This window comes from Hyla sarda, chromosome 5, assembly GCF_029499605.1.
Source record: "Hyla sarda isolate aHylSar1 chromosome 5, aHylSar1.hap1, whole genome shotgun sequence".
In the NCBI taxonomy this organism is placed as follows: Eukaryota; Metazoa; Chordata; class Amphibia; order Anura; family Hylidae; genus Hyla; species Hyla sarda.
The window spans coordinates 2,518,452-2,534,162 of record NC_079193.1 but is presented as its reverse complement, the minus strand read 5'-3'; the positions used below and the strand labels follow the sequence as shown (position 1 = coordinate 2,534,162).

General features: G+C 45.3%; 1 protein-coding gene across 1 annotated transcript in view; it reads left to right on the top strand.

The window, feature by feature from the left end:
* LOC130272804 (uncharacterized) overlaps positions 1-14,486 on the top strand; it is a 114,459-nt gene extending 99,973 nt beyond the window's left edge. Inside the window, exon 2 of the mRNA XM_056518697.1 lies at positions 14,382-14,486. Within this exon, the coding sequence (XP_056374672.1) occupies positions 14,382-14,430 (49 nt within the window). The 3' untranslated portion in view covers positions 14,431-14,486. The remainder of the gene's footprint in view (positions 1-14,381) is intronic.
* The last annotated feature ends 1,225 nt before the right edge of the window (positions 14,487-15,711 follow it).

Below are 15,711 nucleotides of genomic sequence, written 5' to 3'. Positions count from 1 at the left end.
CTGTGGTAATAGTATCCTGGTTTGGGCCTGTGGTGGTAGTATCATGGTTTGGGCCTGTGCTGGTAATATCATGGTTTGGGCCTGTGCTGGTAATATCATGGTTTGGGCCTATGTTGTTAATATCATGGTTTGGGCCTGTGCTGGTAATATCATGGTTTGGGCCTGTGCTGGTAATTTCATGGTTTGGGCCTGTGCTGGTAATATCATGGTTTGGGTCTGTGCTGGTAATATCATGGTTTGGGCCTGTGCTGGTAATATCTGGGTTTGGGCCTGTGGTGGTAATGTTATGGTTTGGGCCTATGCTGGTAATATCATGGTTTTGGCCTGTGGTGGTAATATCATGGTTTGGGTCTGTGCTGGTGATATTATGGTTTGGACCTGTGGTGGTAATACCATGGTTTGGGCCTGTGCTCGTAATATCATGGTTTGGGCCTGTGTTGGTAGTATCATGCTTTGGGCCTGTGGTGGTAATATCATGGTTTGGGTCTGTGCTGGTAATATCATGGTTTGGACCTGTGGTGGTAATATCATGGTTTTGGCCTGTGGTGGTAATATCATGGTTTGGGTCTGTGGTGGTAATATCATGGTTTGGACCTGTAGTGGTAATACCATGGTTTGGGCCTGTGCTCGTAATATCATGGTTTGGGCCTGTGTTGGTAGTATCATGCTTTGGGCCTGTGGTGGTAATATCATGGTTTGGGTCTGTGCTGGTAATATCATGGTTTGGACCTGTGGTGGTAATATCATGGTTTTGGCCTGTGGTGGTAATATCATGGTTTGGGTCTGTGGTGGTAATATCATGGTTTGGACCTGTGGTGGTAATATCATGGTTTGGGCCTGTGGTGGTAATATCATGGTTTGGGCCTGTGCTGGTAATATCCTGGTTTGGGTCTGTGCTGGTAATATCATGGTTTGGGTCTGTGGTGGTAATATCATGGTTTGGGCCTGTGCTGGTAATATCATGGTTTGGGTCTGTGCTGGTAATATCCTGGTTTGGGTCTGTGCTGGTAATATCATGGTTTGGGTCTGTGGTGGTAATATCATGGTTTGGGTCTGTGGTGGTAATATCATGGTTTTGTCTGTGCTGGTAATATCATGGTTTGGGCCTGTGGTGGTAATATCATGGTTTGGGTCTATGCTGGTAATATCATGGTTTGGACCTGTGGTGGTAATATCATGGTTTGGGTCTGTGGTGGTAATATCATGGTTTGGGTCTGTGGTGGTAATATAATGGTTTGGGCCTGTGCTGGTAATATCATGGTTTGGGTCTATGCTGGTAATATCATGGTTTGGACCTGTGGTGGTAATATCATGGTTTGGGCCTGTGCTGGTAATATCATGGTTTGGGCCTGTGGTGGTAATATCATGGTTTGGGTCTGTGCAGGTAATATCATGGTTTGGGCCTGTGGTGGTAATATCATGGTTTGGGCCTGTGGTGATAATATCATGGTTTGGGTCTATGCTGGTAATATCATGGTTTGGGCCTGTGCTGGTAATATCATGGTTTGGGCCTGTGGTGGTAATATCATGGTTTGGGTCTGTGGTGGTAATATCATGGTTTGGGTCTGTGCTGGTAATATCATGGTTTGGGCCTGTGCTGGTAATATCATGGTTTGGGTCTGTGCTGGTAATATCATGGTTTGGGTCTATGCTGGTAATATCATGGTTTGGGTCTGTGCTGGTAATATTATGGTTTGGGTCTGTGGTGGTAATATCATGGTTTGGACCTGTGCTGGTAATATCATGGTTTGGGCCTGTGCTGGTAATCTCATGGTTTGGGCCTGTGCTGGTAATATCATGGTTTGGACCTGTGCTGGTAATATCATGGTTTGGGCCTGTGCTGGTAATATCATGGTTTGGGCCTGTGCTGGTAATATCATGGATTGGGTCTGTGGTGGTAATATCATGGTTTGGGCCTGTGCTGGTAATATCATGGTTTGGGCCTGTGCTGGTAATATCATGGTTTGGGCCTGTGCTGGTAATATCATGGTTTGGGTCTGTGGTGGTAATATCATGGTTTGGGTCTGTGGTGGTAATATCATGGTTTGGGCCTGTGGTGGTAATATCATGGTTTGGGCCTGTGGTGGTAATATCATGGTTTGGACCTGTGCTGGTAATATCATGGCTTGGGCCTGTGGTGGTAATATCATGGTTTGGGTCTGTACTGGTAGTATCATGGTTTGGGCCTGTGCTGGTAATATCATGGTTTGGGTCTGTGCTGGTAATATCATGGTTTGGGTCTATGCTGGTAATATCATGGTTTGGACCTGTGGTGGTAATATCATGGTTTGGGCCTGTGCTGGTAGTATCATGGTTTGGGCCTGTGGTGGTAATATCATGGTTTGGGTCTATGCTGGTAATATCATGGTTTGGGCCTGTGCTGATAATATCATGGTTTGGGCCTGTGCTGGTAATATCATGGTTTGGGCCTGTGCTGTTAATATCATGGTTTGGACCTGTGGTGGTAATATCATGGCTTGGGTCTGTGGTGGTAATATCATGGTTTGGGCCTGTGGTGGTAATATCATGGTTGGGCCTGTGCTGGTAATATCATGGTTTGGGTCTGTGGTGGTAATATCATGGCTTGGGTCTGTGGTGGTTATATCATGGTTTGGGCCTGTGCTGGTAATATCATGGTTTGGGCCTGTGGTGGTAATATCATGGTTGGGCCTGTGCTGGTAATATCATGGTTTGGGTCTGTGCTGGTAATATCATGGTTTGGACCTGTGCAGGTAATATCATGGCTTGGGCCTGTGGTGGTAATATCATAGTTTGGACCTGTGCAGGTAATATCATGGCTTGGGCCTGTGCTGGTAATATCATGGTTTGGACCTGTGGTGGTAATATCATGGCTTGGGTCTGTGGTGGTAATATCATGGTTTGGGCCTGTGGTGGTAATATCATGGTTGGGCCTGTGCTGGTAATATCATGGTTTGGGTCTGTGCTGGTAATATCATGGTTTGGACCTGTGCAGGTAATATCATGGCTTGGGCCTGTGGTGGTAATATCATGGTTTGGACCTGTGCAGGTAATATCATGGCTTGGGCCTGTGCTGGTAATATCATGGTTTGGGTCTGTGCTGGTAATATCATGGTTTGGGTCTGTGGTGGTAATATCATGGTTTGGGCCTGTGCTGGTAATATCATGGTTTGGGCCTGTGCTGGTAATATCATGGTTTGGGCCTGTGGTGGTAATATCATGGTTTTGGCTTGTGCTGGTAATATCATGGTTTGGGTCTGTGGTGGTTATATCATGGTTTGGGCCTGTGGTGGTAATATCATGGTTTGGGTCTGTGGTGGTAATATCATGGTTTGGGCCTGTGCTGGTAATATCATGGTTTGGGTCTGTGGTGGTAATATCATGGTTTGGGCCTGTGCTGGTAATATCATGGTTTGGGTCTGTGGTGGTAATATCATGGTTTGGGCCTGTGGTGGTAATATCATGGTTTGGGTCTGTGCTGGTAATATCATGGTTTGGGTCTGTGCTGGTAATATCATGGTTTGGGTCTGTGGTGGTAATATCATGGTTTGGGTCTGTGCTGGTAATATCATGGTTTGGGCCTGTGCTGGTAATATCATGGTTTGGGCCTGTGGTGGTAATATCATGGTTTGGGCCTGTGCTGGTAATATCATGGTTTGGGCCTGTGGTGGTAATATCATGGTTTGGGTCTGTGCTGGTAATATCATGGTTTGGGTCTGTGCTGGTAATATCATGGTTTGGGTCTGTGGTGGTAATATCATGGTTTGGGCCTGTGCTGGTAATATCATGGTTTGGGCCTGTGCTGGTAATATCATGGTTTGGGCCTGTGGTGGTAATATCATGGTTTGGGCCTGTGGTGGTAATATCATGGTTTGGGCCTGTGCTGGTAATATCATGGTTTGGGTCTGTGATGGTAATAACATGGTTTGGGCCTGTGCTGGTAATATCATGGTTTGGGTCTGTGGTGGTAATATCATGGTTTGGGTCTGTGGTGGTAATATCATGGTTTGGGCCTGTGCTGGTAATATCATGGTTTGGGCCTGTGGTGGCAATATCATGGTTTGGGCCTGTGGTGGTAATATCATGGTTTGGGCCTGTGCTGGTAATATCATGGTTTGGACCTGTGGTGGTAATATCATGGTTTGGGTCTGTGCTGGTAATATCATGGTTTGGGCCTGTGCTGGTAATATCATGGTTTGGGTCTGTGCTGGTAATATCATGGTTTGGGCCTGTGGTGGTAATATAATGGTTTGGACCTGTGGTGGTAATATCATGGTTTGGCCTGTGGTGGTAATATTGTGGTTTGGGTCTGTGCTGGTAATATCATGGTTTGGGCCTGTGGTGGTAATATCATGGTTTGGGTCTATGCTGGTAATATCATGGTTTGGGTCTGTGCTGGTAATATCATGGTTTGGGTCTGTGGTGGTAATATCATGGTTTGGGCCTGTGCTGGTAATATCATGGTTTGGGCCTGTGCTGGTAATATCATGGTTTGGGCCTGTGCAGGTAATATCATGGTTTGGGCCTGTGCTGGTAATATCATGGATTGGGTCTGTGCTGGTAATATCATAGTTTGGGCCTGAGCTGGTAATATCATGGTTTGGGTCTGTGCTGGTAATATCATGGTTTGGGTCTGTGCTGGTAATATCATGGTTTGGGTCTGTGGTGGTAATATCATGGTTTGGGCCTGTGCTGGTAATATCATGGTTTGGGTCTGTGGTGGTAATATCATGGTTTGGGTCTGTGCTGGTAATATCATGGTTTGGGTCTGTGCTGGTAATATCATGGTTTGGGTCTGTGGTGGTAATATTATGGTTTGGGCCTGTGGTGGTAATATCATGGTTTGGGCCTGTGGTGGTAATATCATGGTTTGGGCCTGTGCTGGTAATATCATGGTTTGGACCTGTGGTGGTAATATCATGGTTTGGGTCTGTGGTGGTAATATCATGGTTTGGGTCTGTGGTGGTAATATCATGGTTTGGGTCTGTGGTGGTAATATCATGGTTTGGGTCTGTGGTGGTAATATCATGGTTTGGGCCTGTGCTGGTAATATCATGGTTTGGACCTGTGCTGGTAATATCATGGTTTGGGCCTGTGCTGGTAATATCATGGATTGGGTCTGTGCTGGTAATATCATAGTTTGGGCCTGTGGTGGTAATATCATGGTTTGGGTCTGTGCTGGTAATATCATGGTTTGGGTCTGTGCTGGTAATATCATGGTTTGGGTCTGTGGTGGTAATATCATGGTTTGGGTCTGTGCTGGTAATATCATGGTTTGGGCCTGTGGTGGTAATATCATGGTTTGGGTCTGTGCTGGTAATATCATGGTTTGAGTCTGTGCTGGTAATATCATGGTTTGGGCCTGTGCTGGTAATATCATGGTTTGGATCTGTGCTGGTAATATCATGGTTTGGGTCTGTGGTGATAATATCATGGTTTGGGCCTGTGCTGGTAATATCATGGTTTGGACCTGTGGTGGTAATATCGTGGTTTGGGCCTGTGCTGGTAATATCATGGTTTGGATCTGTTTTTTTTTGCATTGATGAAACAAATAATTCTGACATATACCAGCAAATTCTAAAGGAAAGGTCAGGACTTATGATGTGAATCTGGAGCGGCCAATTAAAAAAATCCAATAAAAAAAATTCCTATAAAAAAAATCCTATAAAAAAAGTAGTATAAGGAATTGAGGATCATCCAAACATGTGTCCTGTGACTAATCCTCCCATCCTGGAGCCTCGTATGATGTTTGGAGGCCTCGGCCCGGACCCTTGGTTCCTTTGGTTGGCCCTAGATTGGGCTCCTTGTGGAGGATAAGGATTATTATGGGTTTTTTCTCTCTGTTTAGCGAAACTTTTTGTCCGCTCATCCCTGTAGTCAGACACAGGAGAGGATGAGGTCAGTAGAGGAGATAATCTGCATGTTTATAGACACCCATCAATCTTCTGAAACCAGAAAAGTAACTTGACACTCCTGGACCTCCAGGCAAAATGCGTATGAGAACTTCTCCCCCATCGTGGGCCATTTACACTCCTGATGTCCTCCATGGTGGGGGGAGCTCCCGGGCGCCATATATAAGGCAGTCTGCCACCCCCCCCGAAATCTTCTGGTTAGAACATTATATATTATCCAATAATTGTTACATTTGTGCACAAAAAAAAAATCCTAATCCGTCAAATATCCAAAAACATCGGAGCCCCTGTCTGATCGGGAAAATGTAAGATCAACTTATTAGGATATAAGAGAAAGAGGAGAAAACAAAACACACAAAAAATTCAACGCGGACCGATTGATCCTGATCTTTTTACAAAAATTCTTTTCTCTCTAATGATACAAAGAACAAAGGTAATTGGTTAATTGCTATGTTAATGGGAGGAATCCCAAAACCTCGGCCCGGGGGCATCTATTTGGGCTGAGGTTGTCTCCCTCCCCCCCCTGGTCTGATCTGTACGGTGAGAAAGCAGCACAGAGGAATCTCCTAAATGTCATAATATCCCACAGAGAGAAGGGGGTCAGATCTCCCCTCAGAGCTTCACTCTCTATTCTGCTGGAGAGGCATCGTCCACTTTGGGGTCACTGCATCCCCCATGGGTTGGGGCTTCTTTTGAAAATGCTATTTTTAATATTCTTTATCCAAATTTTTTAAATTTTACAAAAATTTTGGGAATATTTTAGCCCAAAGATGGATGTAGAATCTCGGCCCAAGGCTGTAGATGATACACGATGTAGCAGAGCTGTGCGTTAACTCTGATCATCAGATGTGGGTAGCATGCACATTTTTGAAACTTTTTGGGGGCAATTTTTCCCCCCGCAGTGGTTTCTTGCAAAACTACGACTCCCGGCATGCCTGGACAGCCAACGGCTGTCCAGGCATGCTGGGAGTCGTAGTTTTGCAACATGTATAGGTCCACAATTTGGAGACTACTCATTTGGGTTAATTTGCCCCCTACGGGCCGGTGGTGCAGGACTCGCCTGAGCGCTCCGCAGAGGGTTTAAGTTACTTTCCTCCTAAGTCGTCTTTTCACAAAAAGATTCTCAGCAGAAAAGGATTAGACTCTAAACCTCATCGGTTCTATTAGGTGGGAAGCTCCGGCGGCCCCTCCGCCCCCTGCCCGGAGATTGTCTCCATCACAGCTCCACAGCGGGAGAGGGGGGATCACCTCCGCAAATTGAGATTATCCAATTATAACAATCCCCAGAGCCGGGAAGAGGCACAGCAGAGCTGGAGGGTTGTTGCAGCTACTCCGCCGAGAGACTACAACCGTCCGACTCTAAAGAAAACGTCAAAAAGACTCGAAAAACTCCCCACAGTTGGGGCCAGAAATACTCAGACCGAAACACGTTTACTCACCGTTTACTGCTTTGGTGTTTTTAGAACGTTTAGTCAGATGTTAGTCAGAGTTTAGAACAATTTTCTATTTTTATTTTTGTTTGTCCTCTATACTTTTTGAGGACTGACCTAAGGGTCTCCATGGGATTGAGATCTGAAGAGTTTTCAGGCCATGGTCCCAAAATATCAACGATTTGTTCACCGAGCCGCCGAGTCATCTCTTCTGAATAGTGACCTGGTCTCCAGCATGATGGGAAAAGCCTTGTCCATCACTTAATTACATTATGGTTACATTACTGATCCCTGATGACATCACTGGTGACATTACTGATCCCTGATTGTATCACTGGTGACATTACTGATCCCTGATGACATCACTGGTGACATTACTGATCCCTGATGACATCACTGGTGACATTACTGATTCCTTATGACATCACTGGTGACATTACTGATTCCTGATGACATCACTGGTGAAATTACTGATCCCTGATGATATCACTGGTGACATTACTGATTCCTGATGACATCACTGGTGACATTACTGATCCCTGATAATATCACTGGTGACATTACTGATTCCTGATGACATCACTGGTGAAATTACTGATCCCTGATGATATCACTGGTGACATTACTGATTCCTGATGACATCACTGGTGACATTACTGATCCCTGATAATATCACTGGTGACATTACTGATCCCTGATAAAATCACTGGTGACATTACTGATCCCTGATAAAATCACTGGTGACATTACTGATCCCTGATAACATCACTGGTGACATTACTGATCCCTGATAAAATCCCTGGTAACATTACTGATCCCTGATAAAATCACTGGTGACATTACTGATCCCTGATAAAATCGCTGGTGACATTACTGATCCCTGATGATATCACTGGTGACATTACTGATCCCTGATGACATTACTGATCCCTGATGATATCACTGGTGACATTACTAATCCCTGATGACATCACTGTTGACATTACTGATCCCTGATTATATCACTGGTGACATTACTGATCCCTGATGACATCACTGTTGACATTACTGATCCCTGATTATATCACTGGTGACATTACTGATCCCTGATGACATCACTGGTGACATTACTGATCCCTGATGACATCACTGATCCCTGATGACATCACTGATGACATTACTGATCCCTGATGACATCACTGTTGACATTACTGATCCCTGATGACATCACTGATAACATTAATGATCCCTGATGACATCACTGGTGACATTACTGATCCCTGATTATATCACTAGGGACATTACTGATCCCTGATGATATCACTGGTGACAATACTGATCCCTGATGACATCACTGGTGACAATACTGATCCCTGTTGACATCACTGTTGACATTACTGATTCCTGATGACATCACTGGTGACATTACTGATCCCTGATGATATCACTGGTGACATTACTGATCCCTGATAAAATCACTGGTGACATTACTGATCCCTGATGACATCATTGGTGACAATACTGATCCCTGATGACATCACTGGTGACCTTACTGATCCCTGATGATATCACTGGTGACATTACTGATCTCTGATGACATCACTGGTGACATTACTGATCCCTGATGACATCACTGGTGACATTACTGATCCCTGATTGTATCACTGGTGACATTACTGATCCCTGATAAAATCACTGGTGACATTACTGATCCCTGATGACATCACTGGTGACATTACTGATCCCTGATGACATCACTGGTGACATTACTGATTCCTTATGACATCACTGGTGACATTACTGATTCCTGATGACATCACTGGTGACATTACTGATCCCTGATAATATCACTGGTGACATTACTGATTCCTGATGACATCACTGGTGAAATTACTGATCCTTGATGATATCACTGGTGACATTACTGATTCCTGATGACATCACTGGTGACATTACTGATCCCTGATAATATCACTGGTGACATTACTGATCCCTGATAAAATCACTGGTGACATTACTGATCCCTGATAAAATCACTGGTGACATTACTGATCCCTGATGACATCACTGGTGACATTACTGATCCCTGATAAAATCCCTGATAACATTACTGATCCCTGATAAAATCACTGGTGACATTACTGATCCCTGATAAAATCGCTGGTGACATTACTGATCCCTGATGATATCACTGGTGACATTACTGATCCCTGATGACATTACTGATCCCTGATGATATCACTGGTGACATTACTAATCCCTGATGACATCACTGTTGACATTACTGATCCCTGATTATATCACTGGTGACATTACTGATCCCTGATGACATCACTGTTGACATTACTGATCCCTGATTATATCACTGGTGACATTACTGATCCCTGATGACATCACTGGTGACATTACTGATCCCTGATGACATCACTGATCCCTGATGACATCACTGATGACATTACTGATCCCTGATGACATCACTGTTGACATTACTGATCCCTGATGACATCACTGATGACATTAATGATCCCTGATGACATCACTGGTGACATTACTGATCCCTGATTATATCACTAGGGACATTACTGATCCCTGATGATATCACTGGTGACAATACTGATCCCTGATGACATCACTGGTGACAATACTGATCCCTGTTGACATCACTGTTGACATTACTGATTCCTGATGACATCACTGGTGACATTACTGATCCCTGATGATATCACTGGTGACATTACTGATCCCTGATAAAATCACTGGTGACATTACTGATCCCTGATGACATCATTGGTGACAATACTGATCCCTGATGACATCACTGGTGACCTTACTGATCCCTGATGATATCACTGGTGACATTACTGATCTCTGATGACATCACTGGTGACATTACTGATCCCTGATGACATCACTGTTGACATTACTGATCCCTGATGACATCACTGGTGACATTACTGATCCCTGATGACATCACTGTTGACATTACTGATCCCTGATGACATCACTGTTGACATTACTGATCCCTGATTATATCACTGGTGACATTACTGATCCCTGATGACATCACTGGTGACATTACTGATCCCTGATTATATCACTGGTGACATTACTGATCCCTGATGACATCACTGGTGACATTACTGATCCCTGATGACATCACTGGTGACATTACTGATCCCTGATGACATTATTGGTGACATTACTGATGTTTAAAAAAAACAAAAACAAAGCTCATAAAGATGCAATATTTTTTTTCCTTTTTCTTTTAGTTTTAGTTTTGTTTTTACAAGCCAAATGCCATTAAAAAAAGAGGCCGAAGTGTCGCCTCCTTGGGGCGGGGGAGGGTAACGCTTCTCAGTTATTGAGATCTTTTTCATGTGTCACCTGCATCAAACAACCAAACAGATGAAAAACACAAAAACATGGAGTCACCTGCAGATCAGCGCGTGATGTCTGGTGATAGCGATCAGGAGATGAGGGGCGCCTGTCTCTTTAAATGTTCACAGCTGTCCTATTTAATTAAAGTCCTGAAACTTTTTTTTTCTCAAAACATTTATAAAGTTAAAAGATTCTGAGCTTATTATTTATTTATTTTTGCCTCATGTTATTGTACAAGTAATGTTACATTTTATTCTCTTTTGAACTGGTCAATGGGATCAAACAGAGTTTACACTATCATGTTTTTAGTTTTCTTCTCACTATTTACTGTTAGGCTCGGATTCCACTAAGGTTTTTGCATTGCGTTTTTTTTTTTTTTAACGAAAAACTGCCACAGGTTTTCCCTGCATTTTGGCGCTTTTTTTCTTGCGTTTTTTTACGGCCTTTTTGCATGAAAATCCTCAGTGGAATTCTAGTCTTACTCACTATTAATGCTTTAGATGGGAATTTAATTGTTGTTTTTTTTTTTGTTACCTTTTAAATTCATGTTTAAAAATAAGTTAATAATAATAATAATACAGTGACCCCCCCGACCTACGATGGCCCCGACATACCATATATATACAGTGACCCCCCGACCTACGATGGCCCCGACATACCATATATATACAGTGACCCCCGACCTACGATGGCCCCGACATACTATATATATATATACAGTGACCCCCCGACCTACAATGGCCCCGACATACCATATATATACAGTGACCCCCCGACCTACGATGGCCCCGACATACCATATATATACAGTGACCCCCTAACCTACGATGGCCCCGACATACCATATATACAGTGACCCCCCGACCTACTATGGCCCCGACATACCGTATATATATACAGTGACCCCCCGACCTACGATGGCCCCGACATACCATATATATACAGTGACCCCCCGACCTACGATGGCCCCGACATACCATATATACAGTGACCCCCCGACCTACTATGGCCCCGACATACCGTATATATATACAGTGACCCTCCGACCTACTATGGCCCCGACATACCATATATATACAGTGACCCTCCGACCTACTATGGCCCCGACATACCATATATATATACAGTGACCCCCCGACCTACGATGGCCCCGACATACCATATATATACAGTGACCCCCTAACCTACGATGGCCCCGACATACCATATATACAGTGACCCCCCGACCTACTATGGCCCCGACATACCGTATATATATACAGTGACCCCCCGACCTACGATGGCCCCGACATACCATATATATACAGTGACCCCCCGACCTACGATGGCCCCGACATACCATATATACAGTGACCCCCCGACCTACTATGGCCCCGACATACCGTATATATATACAGTGACCCTCCGACCTACTATGGCCCCGACATACCATATATATACAGTGACCCTCCGACCTACTATGGCCCCGACATACCATATATATATACAGTGACCCCCCCCCCAACCTACGATGGCCCCGACATACCATATATATATACAGTGACCCCCCGACCTACGATGGCCCCGACATACCATATATATATATACAGTGACCCCCGACCTACGATGGCCCCGACATACCATATATATATATATACAGTGACCCCCCGACCTACGATGGCCCCGACATACCATATATATACAGTGACCCCCCCCGACCTACGATGGCCCCGACATACCATATATATACAGTGACCCCCCGACCTACGATGGCCCCGACATACCATATATATATACAGTGACCTCCCGACCTACGATGGCCCCGACATACCATATATATATACAGTGACGCCCCCGACCTACGATGGCCCCGACATACCATACATATACAGTGACCCCCCGACCTACGATGACCCCGACATACCATATATATACAGTGACCCCCGACCTACGATGACCCCGACATACCATATATATACAGTGACCCCCCCCGACCTACAATGGCCCCGACATACCATATATATACAGTGACCCCCGACCTACGATGGCCCCGACATACCATATATATACAGTGACCCCCCGACATACGATGGCCCCGACATACCATATATATACAGTGACCCCCCGACCTACTATGGCCCCGACATACCGTATATATATACAGTGACCCCCCCGACCTACTATGGCCCCGACATACCATATATATACAGTGCCCCCCCCCAACCTACGATGGCCCCGACATACAATCATTTCAGCATACAATCACTCTCAGAGGACATCACATGTTGAAGGCAGCATCAACATACGATGCTTTTGTATGTTGGGATCATCGCATAAACGGCTATCCCTCAGCGCTGACTGCTTCAGCTGCCCCCGGAGAGCCATTTAGGGTGCCCCGTGTGGTCCGCTGACGATCACTTACCTGTCCCCAGCGCTCCGGACCGTCCTCTTCGGGAGCCCCTGCATCGTCGGCGCTCTCCATCGTCGTCATCACGTCGTTCCGTCATCCAATAGGAACGATGTACGTAGCGACGTGATGGCGGCGATGGAGAGCGAGGATGCCGGGGAAGCAGAGGCCTTGCCGGAGCATCGGGGACGCAGTGACAGCGATGGACGGCGACATCCAGGGCATCGGTGACGAGCGGTGACATCCAGAGCGGCGGGGACAGGTGAGTACTACTTCCTCTAACAGTGGTCTACAACCTGCGGACCTCCAGATGTTGCAAAACTACAACACCCAGCATGCCCGGACAGCCAACGGCAACATCTGGAGGTCTGCAGGTTGTAGACCACTGTCCTATACATTACATTGCACGGATCCCTCAACATATGATGGTTTCAACAGACGATGGTCCATTTGGAACGGATTCCCATCGTATGTTGAGGGAACACTGTAATAATAATAATTGATAATAATGATAGATGTTGTTACTATTATTATAATTAGGAGTAGTATAAATAATACCAATAATAATAATATTGACACTAACGATAGTTGGTATTATTATTATTAGTAGTGTAAATAATAATAATTGATAATAATGATAGTTATTGTTACTATAATTATTATTATTACTTTATTACTACTATTATTATCATGATTATTATTATTATTATTAATTATTAGTCCTATTACATAAGTTACTGTGAAATATCTCAGCCTATTAAAGTGCCCCCCATCCATTGTGCCTCCAGCTGTTGGCGATCACTGCTTTATGAGATGGAAAAAAAAACTTGATAGGAGCCAATAATTGGTTACACAATTGCCCCGAAATATAAGGGCCCCCATTTGATCATAGCCCCCATTTCCCTGTCCGGCCACATTCTTGTATTTTCGCTTCCATTAGACACTAAAGTTCTTTAAACTTTTTATTTCCTCTTTTTTAAACATCACAATCTTCTCATCTGGAGCTGTGGTGACACCTTGTGGCCAAACTACAGAATGACATCAGTCACATTTCCCAATAATAATGTGGCCTTTATGGTAACTCTGTGACGACCCCCCCTACCCTGTAGATTGGACACTCTCTGGGAAATCTTGGTGCCAATCAATATGGCGGCCTTTATTACAGAGATCAGTGATACAGGGACAAAATCACTACGTACAGACGATGGGGGAGTTTTCATACCGCCGTGTTATTTACACCAGGACGTCATGCTGCAAACATGGCCGCCATAACTTTGTAATAACCAATTTTTGTGTGTTTTTTTTTTCTTGTTTCAGATCCGTGTATTCGGAGGATTACGTTGGATTCGGTGGGCTACATCCATGACCGGTCTATTTGTTTTTTCTCATATAAAATGTCTAATGAAATTCAGGTGGTTTTTATTATATATTAAAGAAAACAAAAAACAAATGTCTGAGGAAAACCTTGTCCCTTCTGCTCCTCCAGATCCCTCACAACTGCCTATCAACCAGGTCTCGTCCACAGGCAGCACATTATCTGTCAGCAGTCAGGCCTCGTCCACAGGCAGCACATTATCTGTCAGCAGTCAGGCCTCGTCCACAGGCAGCACATTATCTGTCAGCAGTCAGGCCTCGTCCACAGGCAGCACATTATCTGTCAGTAGTCAGGCCTCGTCCACAGGCAGCACATTATCTGTCAGCAGTCAGGCCTCGTCCACAGGCAGTATATTATCTGTCAGCAGTCAGGCCTCGTCCACAGGCAGCACATAATCTGTCAGCAGTCAGGCCTCGTCCACAGGCAGCACATTATCTGTCAGCAGTCAGGCCTCATCCACAGGCAGCACATTATCTGTCAGCAGTCAGGCCTCGTCCACAGGCAGCACATTATCTGTCAGTAGTCAGGCCTCGTCCACAGGCAGCACATTATCTGTCAGCAGTCAGGCCTCGTCCACAGGCAGCACATTATCTGTCAGCAGCCAGGACTCGTCCACAGGCAGCACATTATCTGTCAGCAGTCAGACCACATTCACAGGCAGCACATTATCTGTCAGCAGTCAGGCCTCGTCCACAGGCAGCACATTATCTGTCAGCAGCCAGGACTCGTCCACAGGCAGCACATTATCTGTCAGCAGTCAGGTCTCGTCCACAGGCAGCACATTATCTGTCAGCAGTCAGGCCTCCTCCACAGGCAGCACATTATCTGTCAGCAGTCAGGCCTCGTCCACAGGCAGCACATTATCTGTCAGCAGTCAGGCCTCGTCCACAGGCAGCACATTATCTGTCAGCAGTCAGGCCTCGTCCACAGGCAGCACATTATCTGTCAGTAGTCAGGCCTCGTCCACAGGCAGCACATTATCTGTCAGCAGTCAGGCCTCGTCCACAGGCAGTATATTATCTGTCAGCAGTCAGGCCTCGTCCACAGGCAGCACATAATCTGTCAGCAGTCAGGCCTCGTCCACAGGCAGCACATTATCTGTCAGCAGTCAGGCCTCATCCACAGGCAGCACATTATCTGTCAGCAGTCAGGCCTCGTCCACAGGCAGCACATTATCTGTCAGTAGTCAGGCCTCGTCCACAGGCAGCACATTATCTGTCAGCAGTCAGGCCTCGTCCACAGGCAGCACATTATCTGTCAGCAGCCAGGACT